At 46.3% G+C, this 19,822-nt stretch overlaps 2 protein-coding genes across 2 annotated transcripts in view; both read right to left on the reverse strand.

Annotated features, from left to right (window-relative positions):
- LOC143989526 (uncharacterized) overlaps window positions 1-7,567 on the reverse strand; it is a 59,413-nt gene extending 51,846 nt beyond the window's left edge. Inside the window, exons 1-6 of the mRNA XM_077489659.1 lie at window positions 7,489-7,567; window positions 5,700-5,828; window positions 3,850-3,984; window positions 3,640-3,763; window positions 3,426-3,523; window positions 3,137-3,343 (exon numbers count right to left, since the gene is read on the reverse strand). Of these exons, the coding sequence (XP_077345785.1) occupies window positions 3,137-3,343; window positions 3,426-3,523; window positions 3,640-3,763; window positions 3,850-3,984; window positions 5,700-5,795 (660 nt within the window). The 5' untranslated portion in view covers window positions 5,796-5,828; window positions 7,489-7,567. The remainder of the gene's footprint in view (window positions 1-3,136; window positions 3,344-3,425; window positions 3,524-3,639; window positions 3,764-3,849; window positions 3,985-5,699; window positions 5,829-7,488) is intronic.
- Window positions 7,568-14,705: 7,138 nt separating this feature from the next.
- LOC143986858 (uncharacterized) overlaps window positions 14,706-19,822 on the reverse strand; it is a 46,103-nt gene continuing 40,986 nt past the window's right edge. Inside the window, exon 17 of the mRNA XM_077485265.1 lies at window positions 14,706-18,950. Coding sequence (XP_077341391.1) covers window positions 18,043-18,950 — 908 coding nt within the window. The 3' untranslated portion in view covers window positions 14,706-18,042. The remainder of the gene's footprint in view (window positions 18,951-19,822) is intronic.

Raw genomic sequence — 19,822 nt, forward strand, 5'->3', positions numbered from 1 at the left:
CTTCCTATCCTGCGTGCGCTCTAACGCCTCTTGCAGGCCGGGCCCAAACAAATGGTCCCCTGAAAAGGGTAATCCACACAACTTTAGTTTTGAAGCTGTGTCTCCTGACCAGGTCTTAAGCCAAACGGCCCTTCTGGCAGCGTTCACTAGTGCTGCTGATCTAGCAGCCAGTTTGACTGATTCTGCCGAGGCATCCGCTAAAAAGCCCACCGCTTTAAACAGTAGCGGAAAGGACTTCAACAGCTGTTGCCTAGAAGTACCTGCAGAAATATGTGATTGTAACTGTGTAAGCCAACACTCCAAGTTTCTGGCCACACAGGTAGCTGCTAGGGCCGGTTTAAGCCCGATGGAAGAGGCATCCCAGGCTCTCTTGAGCAGCAGATCTCCCCTCTTATCCATAGGGTCCCTGAGTGAACCCATATCATCAAAGGCCAAATCTGTCTTCTTAGAGACCTTAGCCAAGGGAGCGTCTAATTTGGGAACCTTGTTCCAGGGATGCACCGCATCCGATTCAAAAGGGAACCTCCTTCTAAGGCTACCTGAAAAAAATGGCCTTTTTTCCGGTTGTTCCCACTCCAGCAGAATCGCCTCCACTAGCGACTTATGGACGGGGAATACCCTGTCTTTCATTACACTCGACCCTTGATACATCATGTCGTGTTTTGAAAGCTGGACCTGTTCTTCTCTGATCTCTAAGGTGTCATATATAGCCTTGAGGAGGTCACCCACATCATCCAAAGACAGCTTGTATCTGGCTGATCTAATGGCCTCTTCCTCCCCCTCAGATTCTGAAGTAGACTCTGTCCTAGAGGAGGCTAATGACCTGGATAACCTCTCCCTATCCACCTCCTCCTCCTGACTTGGTTCGGATAAGGAAGGCATACTCACGGCTCTGGGTAAAGAGACAGAAGGACCCTGCATCCTATCCATCATGTTTTTAAAAGATTGGAAGGTGGATGCAATCTCATCCTTTACGGATGTTAAAACATTGTGACAAGCTGCCACCGAGTCCTCTTTTACCAGGCTACTGACACAATCTGGGCAAAGCGGCTTCTCCCAACCGGTGCCTAACTTAGCCCCACACACGGCACATTTCCTTCTGGGTAAAGGTATCTGGGCTCTGTCCTGTTTAACCTAAAAACAAAGAAAAACAGGGTCCCATTAAAATACCACCCCTGACCACACCACTGTGCTTCTAGGGTCTGTTTAGGAAGTGCCCCCCTTCACCAGCAGGTTCTCCACCCCGGGAAGGTGCTACGGGTCAGAGTGACCCCCCACCCCCCAGTGTAAGTCCTGGTCTGCCCTCACCAAGCTTACCTGAGAGGTACTGGAGCCTGTTGAACCGGAGTCCACCTGCACAACCGCACTCTCCATGGTTCCTGTGTATCACTCAGTCTCTCTGAGCCTTCACACTGCTCCAGGCAACCCTGTAGTCACACCGCCGCGCCCAAAGGACTGGAACGGGTCCTGCGGCGCCCCCTGATGACGCGAATCCGGCGGAAGTGCGTCTCTCCCACTTCCGTACGCCAGAGCGCAAAAACTCCGCCCCGACGCCGTGCGTTCTTACGAACGTACCGCTCACAGTACCCGAACGCCGGTCGGTAGAGCGAACGTCTCCCGCCGCCTCCGACCGACAGGTACGAGCGGTTAGCGCTCCGAGGGGGAGATTGCCGCGTATCGGGGTCCCGTTCTCTCCGAACGTTTAAATGGCAGCGGGGACTGAAAGCTACCCTCTCCTCCCTTCGTTCGGACCGAGGGGTGCTAAGGGCCAGGTCCATCAAGGCGCTCTCCCCAGGTAAAACCCCTGAGAAGGAGCTCCCCTTACCAGTTCCAAGACGTGCTCCTTCCCGTCCGGCAGGAAACACAAAAACTGAGGAGGGCCTGGAGGACCACACCTTTTATTTAATTGGCTTGACGTGTTTCCTGTCCCGGAGGGAGGAGCCCTATATCTCAAAGGCTGTCCTGGAAGACGATATGAGAAATCCGATCTTTCAGAACGTGATGAAGTAATTTCGTTACGATGGGACTAGATTCAGGCTAGTAGCCAATAGCTTTGATGTAGGAATTTGATCTGAGCATGCGTGGCACTTGGTCCGATCAAAATTCTCTACACATGATCGGATTACGTGAGACCGGCCCAGTTGGTCGGGAAATATTTCCAACATGTTGGAAAATTGGGTCCGACGGAGATTCGGACGGAATCAGTCCGATGCATACCACACACAGTCGGATTATCTGACGACACGGTCCGATAAGACACATTGTGTGTACGCGGCATTAGACTATCGGGACATCCCCAAGCAGTGCCAAAACAAGGGGTGGAAAACAGCATAAAACCTTCACCCACATTGGCATGTGGAAAACAGTATAAAACTTCACCCACAAAAAACAGAATGTTGGAACAGCACAGAACTTTTTACCCACAAAAAAATACAGTGTTCCTCAATCTGGGAGTCACTACCTTACAAACCACCTCAAAACTTGCGGTAACCAGTCCTGAAGAGCTGGGGGACATTCCATCACAGACCCACTCTCCGATCAGTATGGGGTGGCTGCTGGCCTGGCACACTGTGAGGCAGACATCAGTAGCTCGGTCATATGTTTGCCCCGGGGCATTACACCCACCGGCCGCCCCTGGAGCTGGGGGCATGTCGTGGCCGACCCAGCCCGGAGCTCTGGTCTGCACACGCTCGCTGGCCAGGCTGGGGAGACTACAAGGATAAGTGTATCCAGCCTGTCACCCAGCCGGCTGTTGATAACAGATCACAGGATCTTTAATCTTGCGCAAAAAGTAAAACTTCTGCAGAAAAATCCATGGACCGATGGGCCCACAGGGTTCCTAGGTCCTTCTCCTTCACTAGGCAGAAAAAAACTGAGACTGCAGTAGCAGGCTGAGGGGTTATTACCTAAGGGACCGCCCCTTGGGCAGAACTAGAAAGTTCTAGTTTTATCACAACATTTTAACATGTTCTGCCTAGTCCTCTCCTGTAGGTGGCATAACAACCTGATGGTCTAAGAAAGGAGCTGTGTCAGTCGGTGAACGTAAGAGAAATATAAGCTTTATTATTATATCACATAAAAAAAATCCACACATTGTCTCCATAGATCTGTGTTTTATAAGCTCCGTCTCACCAACCTTGTAACATTGGGGGATGGAGTGAACTTCCTGTTTGGAATCCCGGGAATACAGAAGACGGGGACATCTCTCTGGTGGGTTCCTGGTATTAAGTGGCTCCATCATATCCTTGTGTCCTTCTGAAAACTCCTCCATCACATCATACTCCTCATCCTCCTCTTTATAATCTTCTTTAACAACAATATTATCATCCCTGAGGCTTCCACTCTGAATATATAATAAAAAAATAATTGTAAAAAACATGCTGTGTATAAATCAGATCTACCAATAATTGTCAATCATCTTCTACCTGATGATGATGAGGGATGGTGTGTCCTTCCTGTGTGGAATCCCGGGAATACAGAGGACGGGGACATCTCTCTGGTGGGTTCCCATTACTGGATCCATCTGTAGGAAACACACACACTGACTGAATACATTGTTTCTATGTGTTTATCAGATGATGGGGGATCTAGGTGGAGCCTCCGTACTGCTCTCTCCTTTACAATAAAGTCTCCTCTTACCCGGTGATGTGAGGGGCGGCTGATTGTCCATCATGACGTCCTTGTAGAGATCCTTGTGTCCTTCTAAATACTCCCACTCCTCCATGGAGAAATAGACAGTGACATCCTGACACCTTATAGGAACCTGACACACACAATGATACAGTCACCATCCAGACACATCCCTTGTCTGTTACTGGATAATGTCCCAGAATTCCCGGCACCGCTCACCTCTCCTGTCAGCAGCTCGATCATCTTCTTGGTGACTTCTAGAATCTTCTCCATGTTGTGTCTCTCAGGTTTTAGGGAGTCACATGGAGGCACTGTGATGGTCATATGATCACCTGACTTCACAAGAGGAAATCTCTATATTGAAGAACCAATAGGAATATCATAAAATAGTGAATCTCTAGCGCTTGCCTGGTTTCAATAGTGGAAAACTATAGGGACCGTATGTCAATAACTAAAGCACAAAATATAAATATATAAAGGCTGAAATTGCAGCTCAATCTATAAAGTGTACAAGTGCATTATAAAATGAATAAGCAAAATAATGATAAGCGCCACCTCTAAAGTGAAAATGCAAATAGCAAGTAAACACGTGCTGCATTAAAAAGAAAGTGAACACATAATGCTCCAAAATATTAAAAAACAAAAATAAAGTGCAGAGTGCTGAATGTTCAAAATCGGAAGTCCAAACACATATAGCCAGAATGGATCCTGGATAAACAAAGAATTCTTGTAGAACAAATAAAGTGCTTCTTGTAAAGTGCTTCTTTAAGGATCCTCCTTAAACAATGAGCTCACAGAGCGCTTACCTTATCAGTAGCTGAAATGGGCATGTAGAACTCCCGGGTGTCCAGATGACCCAAAAACGATCGTCCAACCAGCCCTCAATCCGATCGGTAGCACTTAGTCCAGTTCCACTTGGTCTAAGTTCCAGCAAGCTCAAAGATGAGCAGCTAAGTGCTCTGCAAGCTCATTGTTTAAGGAGGATCCCTTAAAGAGGAAGTAAACCCTGATGGGTTTACTTCCTCTTTGTCTCCCTGCAAAGGCAAAGCATAATGGGCTACTAAGCATCGCATAGTAGCCCATAATGTGTCGCTTACCTGACACAGGAGCCAGCGATGTCACCGCTGTCCCCTGTAGTCCAAAGCGTCCATCTTCTTCCGGGTATCGCTGCTCCGGCCACTCACAGCACCGGAGCAGCGATGACGTCACTCCCGCGCATGCGCACGGGAGCCGCCACTAACGGCATATCGCCGTTAGCAGCGGCATGCTGCTAACGACGTTAGTGCGCCTGCGTGCCGCTGTCTATGGCGCATGCACCATAGACAGCTGTGACTGTCTTTTAGTAAATATCTCCTAAACCATGTAGGTTTAGGAGATATTTCTTGGACCTACAGGTAAGCCTTAATCTAGGCTTACCTGTAGGTCAAAGTGGTCTGTAAGGGTTTACAACCACTTTAAGAAGCACTTTACAAGAAGCAATTTATTAGTTCTGCAAGAATTCTTTGTTTATCCAGGATCCATTCTGGCTATATATGTTTGGACTTCCAATTCTGAACATTCAGCACTCTGCACTTTATTTTAGTTTCTTAATAATTTGGAGCATTATGTGTTCACTTTCTTTTCAACGCATCACGTGTTTACTTGCTATTTGCATTTTCGCTTTAGAGGTTGCGCTTATTATTTTGCTCATAGGAATATCATGTTAGAATCCCAGAATCCTCCTCACCTCTCCGGTCAGGTCTGTTTTATTAATAGAGATAAGAGTGATGTCATGTGACCTCCCAGAATCCTCCTCACCTCTCCGGTCAGGTCTGTGTTTTATTAATAGAGATAAGAGTGATGTCATGTGACCTCCCAGAATCCCCCTCACCTCCCCGGTCAGGTCTGCGTTTTATTAATAGAGATAAGAGTGATGTCACGTGACCTCCCAGAATCCTCCTCACCTTTCCGGTCAGGTCTGATAGAGATAAGAGTGATGTCATGTGACCTCCCAGAATCCTCCTCACCTCTCCGGTCAGGTCTGATAGAGATAAGAGTGATATCATGTGACCTCCCAGAATCCTCCTCACCTCTCCGGTCAGCAGGTAGATGATCTCCAGGGTGAGGTTTAGAATCTTCTCAGTCATGTGACTCCGGTCCTTCTCCATCCTCACTGATGCCGTCATTTGATCTATACAGGTCTCCTTGTAGACGGATAACTTTGGTAAATGAAAGTAAGAATTATTTGGATGGTGTTGGTCACACAGTAATAGGATGTGGATATGAGGGGGGTAATAGGAGGGTTGCTGTACATTTATGCTCTGCTTCCGCCATGGAAACACATTTAATCTGGACTATTTAGTGCTACCATTTTGAAGCCTTGGCCTGCCGGATCAGATATTCCCTTTTCTCTGTTGGGTTTGTTTCCTTTCAGAACTGGTTTGCGGCTAAAAGAGAACTCCTCTAAGAACGAGTGCAGGAATGCCCTTCTTCATCTTACTGGATATTCCGGGAACAAATCACCTGACCAGTCAGACAATAAGATGGTTATAGAGGAAGTAAACCCTAATGGGTTTACTTCCTCTCATTCCCTGCAAAGGTAAAGCATAATTGACTACTATGCATCGCATAGTAGTCCATTATGTGCCACTTACCTGACACAGGAGCCAGCGAAGTCACCGCTGTCCCCTGTAGTCCGGCGCATCCATCTTCTCGGTGGGTCTCGCTTCTCCGCCGCTGTCATTCGGCGAAGCCGCGATGACGTCACTCCCGCACACGTCCACTCGCGGCATATCGCCGTTGACCACAGCGCGCTTAGTGCGCCTGCGCGCCGCTGTCTACGGCGCATGCGCCGTAGACAGCGGTGCCTGTCTTTCGGCAAATATCTCCTAAACCGTGTAGGTTTAGGAAATATTTCTTGGACCTACAGGTAAGCCTTAATCTAGGCTTACCTGTAGGTCAAAGTTGGTTGTAAGGGTTTACAACCACTTTAAAGTTACCAGTTCTGTAAGGTCTGCAAAATAAGCAGAGGTGGGGGTGGGAGGTCCATCACAGACCCAGAGACCCACCCTCTGTCCCTCAGAGTCCCAGAAACCCTCTATTCCTCAGAGCCCTACAGCCTGACTTCCCCCTCAAGGGTCCCAGAGTCCTTCAACTACATTAAACCTTCAGAGGCCCCTAAAGCAGGGTTGCCACCTTATCCCTTTAAACCCGAAACACATATGAATTACACAGGTTCTGAGGCTAATTTAATGCAGATAAGGCACCAAGTGAGTTTAATTACCACCTTAATCAGCCTCAGAACCCGTGTAATTAATGTGTTCGGCTTTAAAGGGGTGAGGTGGCAACTTTACCCTAAAGTGTTTTAGCTTTACTAACAGCTCCTCTACTTCCCTCAGAACCCTCGGTATTTTCCTCCCTCTGACACCAATGATGGAACATATTCCTCATGGAAGGCTGGGGAATGTTTTCTTCCTCCTGACCAGCAATGTAAGTGGCTCTATGCTCCATACTCCTGACCCCTGCACTCCATCATTGTGTTGACTGCATATTGTAATGATTGCCCATTTGCTGCCTGTGTAGGGTAATAATTGCCCTTTGTAGGCCATGTATGGTCATTGTTTTGTATATTTTTTGTCAGTGCTGTTTGTGTAGAGGACCATATTACTAGAATTTATCTCCAAAATGAGGAGAATGTTGCGGCCCTGTAAGTGGGGGAAATGTTCTGCCCCTGAAGGGGTTAATCTAGGTATCATAAGTGTGTATCATCATCTGCTGGAGATAAAAGACATCACAGTGACTATGGAGGAAGAGGACGGACATGACGGGGGGGGGGGGGGGGGGGTTACTGGGTGTAAATAGAACATAAGATCTTATTACCTCCTCTGCTGCCACTTCCAGCAATGTCTCCTCTCTACTTCCTCCCGACTCGCCTCTCACCCAGAACTTCCTGTCTGTACCTGACATCACTTCCTGTCTGTCTTTCATAGAGACTTCTTGTTTGGGTAGAAGTGAGATCACCACCTTTTGGAGCTAAGAGGAACTGCAGCCCTGAGAAACATCTCGCGTGAACACAGCCTTGTGCTGTGTCTTATATACTGTACACCAGGCATGTACTGGCCATCAGGACTACTGGGAGTTTGAGTGACAGCCTGTGAAAGTAATGGCTGCGCGGTCCCCACTGCGTCCTTCACCTCCATTGTGCCCACCTGTGTCCTCAACCCCCCACAGTGTTCCCCTGTGTCCTCCACCCCCCACTGTGTCCCCTTGTGTCCTACACCCCCCCCCCCCCCCAACAGTATATATACTGTTTTTGTGTGTGTTTGCAAAATTAAAGTGGGCTGGTCTGGATGAAGTCCAGGGCCAAATTTTTGTCCCAGTCCAGCCCTGCTGTACACTAATGCCCTGTACACACGGTCGGACATTCCGACCACAAAATCCGTTAACTCGAGTGAAAAATCCGGTCGTCTGTGTGCTAGTCCGGACGGACTAAAACCGACGCTAGGGCAGCTACTGGTTATGAACTTCCTCATTCTACGTCATCACGTTCGAATCCGTCAGACTTTTGGAGTGATCGTGTGTGAGCAAGTCCGTTCATTTGAAAGTCCGTCGAAATGTCTGATTGTGCGCACGCGGCATAAGGCAGGAGGCCAGACTAAACACAGCTCTTAGCTGTCAAATGAAGCTAGCCCTTGAAGGGGGCTGTTTAGGCTCTCACAATGCAGACAAGATTGTCCCACTTGTAGAATTATTGATAGCTATTTGCTATAAAATGAAGTGTAGCGGCGGGCTCCTGAAGAGCACCTGCTATGTTTTTCAAAGTTAAACCTTTACCCAGACTACAGTTTGGTTTGGGCCTATTTGTCTAAATTAGACTTTCGTGTCAGTCTGACTGGGCCATGAAATTTTCAGCCTGGTCACAAGGGGGCGCTGCTCTCTGGTGGAGGCGTGGAACTATGGTCTAGTCAGGCGTTTGGTTACTTTCTTTCGGAGTCAGGTCAGTGGGAGTGGCCCTCTCGCTGTGCCCTCTGAGAGAGGGTATTTAAGACACGGATGTCACGTGGTTCGGGGGCTTCCGGTCCAGTATGCTGTGCTGAGTATATGGTCCTGGTCCTCCTGACCAGCCCCCAGGAAGGCTATGGCCTGGGATGCGGATCCACCCGACGCTGATGCCTCGGAGCTGGCTAGCTTGAGGCAGGGAAACGAAAGAAGGATTCTGAGGTGGTTGAGTGTCGTCTCTGGTTCGAGAGAGGCCCATTGAACTTCAAGCATTCCAGGGGAGGACTCTTTAGAAGAACACCACGCGTGAGGTTGGTTTTCTTAACAAGAGCCTGGAAGGGTGGAAGTAACCGAGAGAATCCGGACTTGTGGATATCACCAAAGTGGTTGAAAGATCCAGGTATCCTACAAGTGTTCTACAGCTTAGTTTCCTGCGTGTTCTGCAACATCGGTGATAAAGACTTTGTTCCTGAGTAAGCACCTTGTTGGCTGCTAGGCCTTTTGAGAGAGGGACTGTCCAACCTGAGTGCTCATCCAGCTGCGAATGGCTATTCTCTGGATGCAGTCAAAGTAAGCAAGTTCCATAACGTTTATAGACTTCGACATTGAGATTACCTGAACTTTCCTTTCCAACCCTCTGATCCCAAATTAAAGACTGTTCAATGGTTGATGTTTGCAAATAAAATCCATTCAACTGGATCTATTGTCAGTCTCAAGTTACTGGGCCATCTACCACGGGACATCCCCTAGATGTGCCAAAGAAGAAGCGGAAGGTAACGGTAAGCCCAGAAAAATAACCAGCAGCTCCTTTCGGGGGTTAGTGCTACAGAAGCTCGTCCTTTAAGGGGATTGTTTAAACTCTTGCAATGCAGACAGGATTGTTCTACTTGTAGAATCATCTCCAGCTATTTGCTATCAAGATAAAGCTAGCTCTTGAAGGGGGCAGTTTAAACTCTTGCAACGCAGACCAGATTGTCCCACTTGTCAGAATTGTTCTTTAGGATAGAATATTCTTCATCCCAACTTCCATAGCATTGGAAGAGAGGCAAGGATTAAAGCAGGCTCCCAAGCTGCAACTGCAGACAGATATACCTCTTAGGGACAAGTCCAACACGAGGCTACACCCCACACGGACACACCCAATCATCCTGATTGAGTATACCCCTGAAGGACACAGCATCCTCCAATGTCAACTACATCTATAGGGCTAAGCTGATGAAGGCCACATCAACCAAACAGGTGACTCATTATGCTGGAAAACCTCTTCTACATAACTGCCTTAATCTGATATCCTGCAGTGCAGGTAAAAGTGTCCTGGTTGGGTTTTGAACACCCAGTACTGCAAGGTGCTGACCACTAAGGCCGCGTACACACGCGCGGACTGTTCGCCCAACTTTGTCCGCTGAACAGTGTTTGGGCGGACAGTCCGCTCGTGTGTGGGCTTTCAGCGGACAGTTTCAGCGGACAGTTTGACGAACAAGGTTTTTCGGAAATTCCGTAAAACTGTCCGCTGAAACCTTGTTTGAGCGAACAGTCCGCCCGTGTGTAGGCTTGTTCGTCAAACTAAGTTCCGCGCATGCTCAGAAAGGATTTACACGCCGAAAGTTATAATGCAGTGTATAGGACGTCGTATTTTTCGTCCCGTCGTACGTGCCGTTCACGTCATCGCGCACGGTTTCAGCAAACTGTTCGTTCGTCGTGTGTGGCCATGTCCGTCCATGCTAATTTTGAGCGGACTGTTTGCCGAAACTGTTTGACGGACAAAGTTGGGCGAACAGTCCCCGCGTGTGTACGCGGCCTTAGACATTCTGCTGCTCTGTCCTGTTCAATTTGCACCCCGCTACAAGAATGAGCTTCTAGGTTAAACATCATAAGAAAAAAAGCAATGCATTCCTTTGGAAGTGCTAAAATACTTGCATTGCAGGTAATAAAACAGAAATAAAATACCACGCTAATGGCACATAAAAAATAAATGGTAAGCAGCCACTAAAAGTGAGATACCCACATACGTTAAATAGTATAAATTGTAGCAGTGCTAAATGTAAACAGGAAATAATCAGATTGATGATCAGGTTTCATAGTTTCATAGTTTCATAGTTAGTAAGGTTGAATAAAGACACCAGTCCATCCAGTTCAACCTGAGTGAGTGTCTACAATCACCCCTGCACACTCACATCAGTCCCTACCCTCAAAGAGCCTACAATCCAAGGTCCCTAATTAATATACTAGGGCCAATTTTAGACAGAAGCCAATTAACCTACCTGCATGTCTTTGGATTGTGGGAGGAAACCGGAGCACCCGGAGGAAACCCACGCAGGCACAGGGAGAACATGCAAACTCCAGGCAGGTAGTGTCGTGGTTGGGATTTGAACCAGCGACCCTCCTTACTGCTAGGTGAGAGTGCTAACCACTACACCACTGTGCCGCCCTAATGAACAATAACATGAACAATAACATGAACAATAACATGAACAATAACCTGAATAACAGCCAATATAATTATATATGTGTAGCGGCCATAACCCTTGGCAGGGCGGCCTTAACTTTTGGGCTTACCGGTTACCTCCGCTTGGTTGGTTCTTCCACGTCTAGGGGTTCCCAGAGTTAGTACCCAACAACTTTGGACGCTGACACCATGAAAGTCCTTTAGAAAAGGTTTTTATTTGCAGGGGTGATATATATATATATTTACACACACACATATATACATATATATTGTAAAACGTCTATTCCTAATCAATATAATTGTGTTTAAATTATTGATGCATTAGAAATGTATACTCATCTAATGGCGTTACCAGATCTCCTAACATTAAATATTTTTTTATATATATATATATATATATATATATATATATATATATATATACACACACACAAACACATTGGAAATATCACATGGCCAAACTTGTATCATGGTATCACAGTCCTCCAACAAGTTCTTTACAGCAAATATATCCCTGGTCTTCAGGGCAGGACTTAGGGTGGTGGGGGTCTCTGGGCTTGAGTAACTTTCGGGCCCTATCTTCTATACATTACCGTATTTATCGGTGTATAACATGCGCCGGCGTATAACACACACCCCTAGTTTAGGAGGAAATTTTAAGGAAAAAAACTTTTAGGAGGGAAGTTTAAGGAAAAAAACTTCCATTTAAATGCCCATCAATGCAGCCTTATCAATGTCCATCTGCAGCGTTGACCCATCCAGCTGAAGCCTTGTTCAGTGTCATTGCAGACTTGTCAGTGTAGCCTTGTCATTTGCAACCTTGCCCCAGTGTCATTTGCAGCCTTGACATTTGCAGCCTCGAAGTTTAAAAATGGCGCTGACGAGATACAGAGTTCTGTGTATCTCGGCAGCTCTCGGGTCCTCTCGCAGTCCCGAGAGTAGCCCAGTGTACTTGGCTCGGCTCACAGTCACTCCCAGTCCCTGTTTTATGTCCATTATTGTGTTATGGCGGGACTGTGAGTGGAGCCGAACCGAGTACACTCGGATATGTATCTTGGCAGGGCCCCCTATTGGGCGGGGCCCATGGGCTGTTGAACGGGAACAGGAACTGTTGTTAGGCAGGGCCATCTTTAAGGCAGGGCAAAAGGGGCACCTGCCCTTGGCCCCATCATTGTTGTGGGGCTCAAAGCAGCTGCCTCATACTTGCCAACTATCCCAGTTCAAATTCCCTTGATGTTTTAGTCCCGTGCTGTGTCCAGATATCTCCGTGTGAAGTTCTGTTACTAATGCTGCTCAGCTCTGCCTATTGCCGTGTACAGATGACTCACCTCCAGGCCCTGCGCTTACATGTAAATAACCTGCATTGATGTACAAATAGCAGCAGCATTAATATATAACTATCCGTGGAACGGCTGCATTGATATGGAAATAGAGGCAACATTCATATGTATATCATGGCCCCCGGGGTCATATCCACCTTCACTTCTGCTGAATGCTGCCCACTGGGGAGGTAAAGGGGCATGCTTGAAAGTCCTGCCTACAACTGTGGTCATGAAGCCTAACAACAGCCTGTTCTGCAAAGGCAAGCAAATTGGAGGGGGGAACCCTTTTTCAAAACATGGTGCCACATCACCGTAAAGTGTGGTGCATATAAATACGCACATCTCAGCAGATGTGTGAGAGCGTCATTAACAAATAATGGCACTGCTGTGTATCTGCTAAAGGGCAGCACGTTTCTGTGGTGTCAGGAAAGAGATTTTGCATGCGTTCCGAACACACACACAAATGTGAAAGCAGGCTAAATGTCTCAGTTACATTGGTGTATCAGTGTAAATCTTCTCATTACATTGGGGCTTGGTGTACAATCTTTTCATTCACACTAGTGGCCAGTGTGAAGGTCCGTTTTACATTGGTGGTCAATGTAAATCCCTCCTTACATTAGTGGTTCCTGTGAATGCTCCTATTACATCAGTGGTCAGTGTAAATCCACATGACATTAGTGGTCAATGTGAATCCCCATTACATTGGAGTTTTCTGTCTATTGATGGGTCCCCTCACCTCCCAATACCATGGTGTGCAGGCAGTGAGGAGATGATGTGGTGTAACCTTTAGCAACCAATCAGTGAGTGGTAATGATGTGCACTAACCTCCTGCAACCAATTAGTAAGCAGTAATAATGTGCAGTAAGCTCTAGCAACCAATTTGTGAGTGGTAAGAATGTCCAGTGACCTCTAGCAACCATTCAGTGAGCTGTTTGGATGTACAGTAATCTCTAGCAACCATCTACAAGCATAAGTCATGTGCTGTAACCTCTAACAAATAAGTGAGGCATGTGTGCTGTAACCTCTAGCAGCCAGTCAGTGAGCGGTAATGATACACTGTAACCTCTGGCAACCAATCAGTAAATAGTAGTGATGTACAGTAATCTCTAGCAACCATCAACAAGCAGAAATCATGTGCTGTAACCTCTAACAAATAAGTGAGGCATGTGTGCTGTAACCTCTAGCAGCCAGTCAGTGAGCGGTAATGATACACTGTAACCTCTGGCAACCAATCAGTGAACAGTATTGATGTACAGTAATCTCTAGCAACCATCAACAAGCAGAAGTCATGTGCTGTAACCTCTAGAAAATAATATGTGAGCCATATTATGTGCTGTAACCTCCAGCAGTCAGTCAGTGAGTGGTAATGATATACTGTAACCTCTGGCAACCAAACATAATCACTGCCTGATCTGATTCAGTAAACTGATTTTGTGTCTAGCTGCTATTTATTGTAGACTCAGAGCAGGTGGAGAGCAAAATTGCATAGGGGTCGGCCCCAAGAAAATGTTTGCTCAAGGTGCAATCAATATTAAAAATGGCCCTGCCATATATATATATATATATATATATATATATATATAATTTTTTTTCTCATTGTGTCCACAGGGAGAAATTAATCCTTTCACATTGTATAGCAAAACCCATTAGCAAGTGTTGCAAATAATTTTGTATTTTATGTAAGATTTTATTTATTTATGTCCATCCACAATCTATTTATTGTGAATACATATCTAGTGAGTAAATATTCCATATTTAGTCTGTATTCATATTGTTTGATCTGTGTTTTTTTTTAAAGAAATCCGATTGGTAAAACTACTCATAATTATTGTTTAGGCAATTCCTGACGTCAAACGCACATTAGGTGATATCCCCAACATCATGAAACTTTGCATATTTGTTGGGATGTATCAACCCCAGACTAACCTCTCTAACACTCTTTCCTTTACCACACCTTCTAACTATAACCCAGCTACCTACCTCTGGAGCCTTGACCTCACTGACCTATCTCCACCCTCCTCTATACTGGCCCCAACCAGCACCTGACAGGTAGGGTCCCATACTCTTATCCAGGTTGTTGATGGTCCACGGTGTTGCCAGTTGATTCTTTAGATCAATGATCTTCCAAATAAGCAACTTACCTGCACAGTAGCATTTACCCTCATTATGGTAGTTCAAGGTAGGTATACATGGAGCAGGATGTGGTCTTTTTTTTAAGTATTTTGTTTATTCTATTCTGAGAAAAATTTGCCCTAAACTGTCTGAGGATGTAATAAGAACTCCTCAGTAAAAAAGGGGGGCATGTGGGAGAGAAAGGCGCCAGGCATGCATAGCGTAGCACAGTTTATTAAAAACAATAATATAAACATTAATGGCACTCAGAGTGGTTGGGGTGACAATGGGCGGCCAAATATGCGAGACATCGGGACAGTGCAACGGGAGCCGCAGTCTGTATCTCTGGGGGTGGAGAGTGTTCAAGCCATCCCGGGGAAGCCTGCGGAGAAAGGTGTCCATCCAGTGGGCCAAACAGACCGGAGTCGCCAAAATGAAAAGTCCAGAGCTGAAAACGTCTGTCCAGGGAGGTCTCCAGCTGGTGTCGTTCTCACAACGCTCCTGGGACACGGCTGATGGAACAGTTCTTCGTGTGTGCCGTTATCATTATGATCACTCTATAACCCATTATCATTATGATCACTCAGGTTGAACTGGATGGACTGGTGTCTTTATTCAACCTTACTAACTATGTAACTATGTAACCAGCGACTAGTGATGAGCTAAACTGCCCTGGGTTCAGTCTGAGGAGGGTTTAGTGAATATCAAAGAAGAAGAGGTGTCCAACTGGAACCCCATTGCAATCAACGGGAGCTGAATCTGTCAAATTAAAGAAGTACACCCAAAGCTTGTTTGGCGGTACTTCTCCTGTGGATCACAGGAGTGCGGTTCGTTTTGCAGCAGAGAGCGGGCTGAAGTTCGCTTTCTGCTGATGTCACAGAAGTCGGTCCAGGCTCCACATCATCATGACCACAGATTTCGGCATCTGCCAGAACATAGAACCTAATATTCTCAAGCGGGTCCTACGGGGGGGGGGGCACTACATTAAAAATGCCCATGCTCTGGCCTAATAGGCAAGGAGGTATCAAAAAAAATAGCAGGAGGGTACGGGCACTGGTCAGGGGAACATGTAGTAATGCAAATGGTGACATTATTGCCCAAATATGGCCAGACCATGGTGAAACCTGCTTTATACCTCTGCCATTTTATCATGTGGCTGGTAATTTCCAACCACATAAGTGAATGGGATGGGGGTAACATCAGTGGTTGGTAAGGAAGCAGTGGATTCAAGCAACTTCTGCTTCCTAGTCACAGTTGGAAGCAGTCATGCTCATCCACATTCATCCCTACTAGTGACTATATGACTGGCATGGTTCTAATACGCTACTCTATACACTGAGCTGTATATGACATTCTTCTGACCCCTGCTTATCTGGTATGGACTGGGGCGGGGGACCCCATGCCATTTTTTTAAAATAATTTTTTTACTGGTGAAATGTTTTTTCAGCTGTCAGCGGGTAAGTCCACTGACAGCTGATGACTCATTTACTGTTAAAAACACTGCGGGTGGCTTCCTGGCTCTGCTCCTTAACCACTTCGCACCTGCCATATAGCAAAATGACGGCCGAGAAGTGGTTTCATTATTCTGACTGGGTGTCATATGATGTCCAGCAGGATAAGCCGCGATCGTGCGGGGGTTTGCACTAATAATCAGTGCAGACCCCACTGTCAGGAGAGCAGCTGATCTCGCTGATCTCGTGTCTGTCAGTGCATGTAGAGAAAAAGCCAAAAAATGGCTTTTCCTGTTTACACTGTGATCAGCTGCGATTGGACACAGCTGATCATGTGGTAAAGATCCTCCATCAGAGGCTCTTTGCCTCGATCAGAGATGCGGTGTGTCATGCCCAGTACACACGATCGGATTTTCTGACGGAAAATGTGCGATCGGATCTTGTTGTCGGAAAATCCGATCGTGTGTGGGCTCCATCTGGCTTTTTCCGTCTGAATTTCCGATGCACAAAGTTTGAGAGCTGGATCTAAAATTCTCCGACAACAAAATCTGATCATTTAAATTTCCGATCGTGTGTAGACAATTCCGACGGACAAAGTGCCAGGCATGCTCAGAAAAAATTGCGAGACAAAAGCTATTGGCTACTGCCCTCTTTATAGTCCCGTTGTACATGTTCTACGTCACCGCATTCTGAACGATCTGATTTTCCAACAACATTGTGCGACCGTGTGTATGCAAGACAAGTTTGGGCCAAAATCCGTAGGAAAAAAAAATCAGATGGATTTTGTTGTCCAACCGTGTGTATGAGGCATCAGACTGACATACCACGCCAGCCCACCCATGGCTAACAGGGATGCCCACCCATGGCCACCAGGGAAGCCCAACCATGACCACCAAGTAAGCCCACTGGAGCACACCAGGGATGGCAATCATTGCCCATTAGGGATATGCACATCAGTGCTGCCTATAAGTGCCATCTATCAGTGCTGCCTATACGTGTCCTCCAGTGCCACCTATGTGTGCCCATCAGTGCCACCTATCAGTGCTGTTTATCAGTGCCAATCAGTAATCTGCCACATCAGTGCCCATCAGTGAATGGGAAAACTTACTTATTTACAAAGTTTTGTAACAGAAACTAAGAAAAACCTTTTTTTTCTTTTTTAATTTTCGCTAATCTTTTATTTGTAGCACAAAAAAAACCCCCAGAAGTGATCAAATACCACCAATTAAAAAGCTCTATTTGTGGGGGGGAATTTTTTTTTTTTTTGCTTGGGTACAGCATCGCACCACCATGCAAATGTGTGATAGCACTGAAAGCTGGTCTGGGCTGGAAGGTGTATAAGTGCCCTGTATTGAATGGTTAACAACCAGCTTTTACTGCACCCAGATTGGGCAAAGCATTGCCCAATCAGGGGTCAGAATGCACAGTGCAGCTTGCAGTGCATTGCAGGGCGTTCGGCGGGCCGGACACCTGCTGAACGTCCTGCAAATTCCAGTGTTCCCAAACAGTGAAAACAGCCAATGTTTGGCCCAAACTTATGCTCAGACCAAATCGTTCACCCAACCTTAGTTCTCACCTAGTTTATCTCAGAGTTCTCCTTCCCTCCTGTTGGGGGATGGGAGAAGGATGGACTGAAGACAGAGAGACGCGCTTCGGGGTCACCACTGGTTAAACAGAGCCTTGAAATGAAGGACATCAACTTCAGAATTTCTTACTTGTCTGCGTTAAGTTTGCTGGTGAAGATATATCAGGTCTTCTAGCTCTGTAACCCGCTATATCATTCATTTATTTCAAGGCTCTACTTATCACTCTACACCCCAAAATGTACTCAGCTAATGAAAAGCCAACACGGTACAACACTTCATCCATGTCTTTGGTGATCTCTGATCTCCTTATCAACTGTTTCTTACATGATGAAGATCAGCCATGGAGTATATCTGAGGTGTATATCAGGGTGTGCTTCTTCCCCACATGAGAGCTGTGATGTCCAGCAACATTCATATAGAAGACATTTCCCACACTCAAGGCACTAATACACCTCGAGGGTTGTGTGGGATCCCCGATGTACAGGAAGACAGGACTTCAGTGAGGAATGATTCCCTCACTAAGGAGAGGAAAGTGGCTTCACCTCTGTGTGACATCTCTGATGTCTGTAAAGACTGAACTTCTGTGAAAAACATTTCCCGCACTCAGGACAGGAATACGGCTTCTGCCCCGTGTGAGATCCCCTATGTTTGTAAAGACCGGACTTGTTTGAAAAACATTTCGCACACTCAGGACAGGAATACGGCTTCTCACCTGTGTGAGATCTCTGATGCGTGTAAAGATTGGCAGTCTGTGAAAAACATTTCCCGCACTGAGGACAGGAATACGGCTTCTCCCCTTTGTGGGATCTCTGATGTGTGTGAAGAATGGATTTCCTTGAAAAACATTTCCCGCACTCAGAACAGGAAAATGGCTTCTCCCCCGTGTGAGATCTCTGATGTGTGTAAAGATTGGATGTCTTTGAAAAACATTTCCCACAGTCAGGACAGGAATACATCTTCTCCCCCATATGAGATCGCTGATGTGTGTTAAGACTGGACTTCTCTGAAAAACATTTCCCACACTCAGGACAGAAATATTGCTTCACCCCCGTGTGCAGTCTTTGATGTTTGTAAAGATTTGATTTATGTGAAAAACATTTCCCGCACTCAGGACATAAATATGGTTTCTCCCCTGTGTGAGTTCTTTTATGCATATTAAGACGAGATATAAACCGGAAACATTTCCCACACTCAGCACAGGAAAAGCTCTTCTCCGTTGGAAGGACGGCACCGTCCCTCACAGTCTGAGGTTCCTCAGGATAAGAGGAATACGATGGTCCATCTACACTGTGTGGTGCCGGATGGACATTTGAGGTAGTCGGGTTTTCTCCTGGACTATACTGTGTGATGTCCTCATCTTCTACTTTACAGTCCGGAGACAAAGTGAGACAATCCTCTGAGGTTTTCCTCATCTCCCGTCCATCTACTAAAATAGAAATACAAAGATTATTACTAGACATGAGCTGATTGGTTCCCCTAAACCAGGACTCCGCCCACATCAGGCAGCTTTGTCTCTGAGGATCTTACAATTCCCCCCTCAAGGTAACTAGTAAATGGGTCCTCTGAACTCCTACTGTGATGGAACCTATCCCCTACACTCCGCTTGAGTGTTTCCGTCAGTAATACGGCTTCCTAAGTCATGGAACACGAGTCCAATGGATCTGGCTATAGGAACCCCCAAGAACTAGACAACACCAGTCTTGGAGTACATCAGGAATAGCCTTTATTTGAGATCTCACACAAATATATACAGCAGGATGACTAAAACCTAACCTAATTAGTATGAGCTAATTATCTAATCAACATTGGACTCCTTCATTTAATTGCAGGTTAATTAGCACAAATAACAATTGGTGAAATACTCTTTAGAATCTGTGTCAAGCCAGACTAGACTAATTTACATTATACAAGACAACAGACAGGTGGCTGGAGTTGATGACATTAGCATCTAAGAGTTTGTTTCCCAACAGTGTGATTCAGTCTATTGCTAATATGGCATATACATATCCAGAGTCTGTGTGTCTTGGGGGGGGACAAGGACCTGAATCCAAGTAACACCTCAGGGGTCCCCAGGCATACAGCTCACAAAGGGCACCGTTCCCCCAAATGCCAGGGCCCATAATCTGAAGGCAAGAGGCTCGCATTCAGTCCCCTCAAAAAGCCTCTGTGCCGGCTAGGTCTGTCACACCTATCAGTTAATTTCTTTATTCATGGTCCTTAGTCAGAGAGTGAGGAAACAAGGAGAAATGTCTTTTATAGGAGTGACAGTGATGAGGGGATTATAGGACGAGTGTCCCC

Source organism: Lithobates pipiens, unplaced genomic scaffold (assembly GCF_037356315.1).
Source record: "Lithobates pipiens isolate NorthernLeopardFrog02 unplaced genomic scaffold, aLitPip1_a1.2 Scaffold_18, whole genome shotgun sequence".
NCBI classification, from domain to species: domain Eukaryota; kingdom Metazoa; phylum Chordata; class Amphibia; order Anura; family Ranidae; genus Lithobates; species Lithobates pipiens.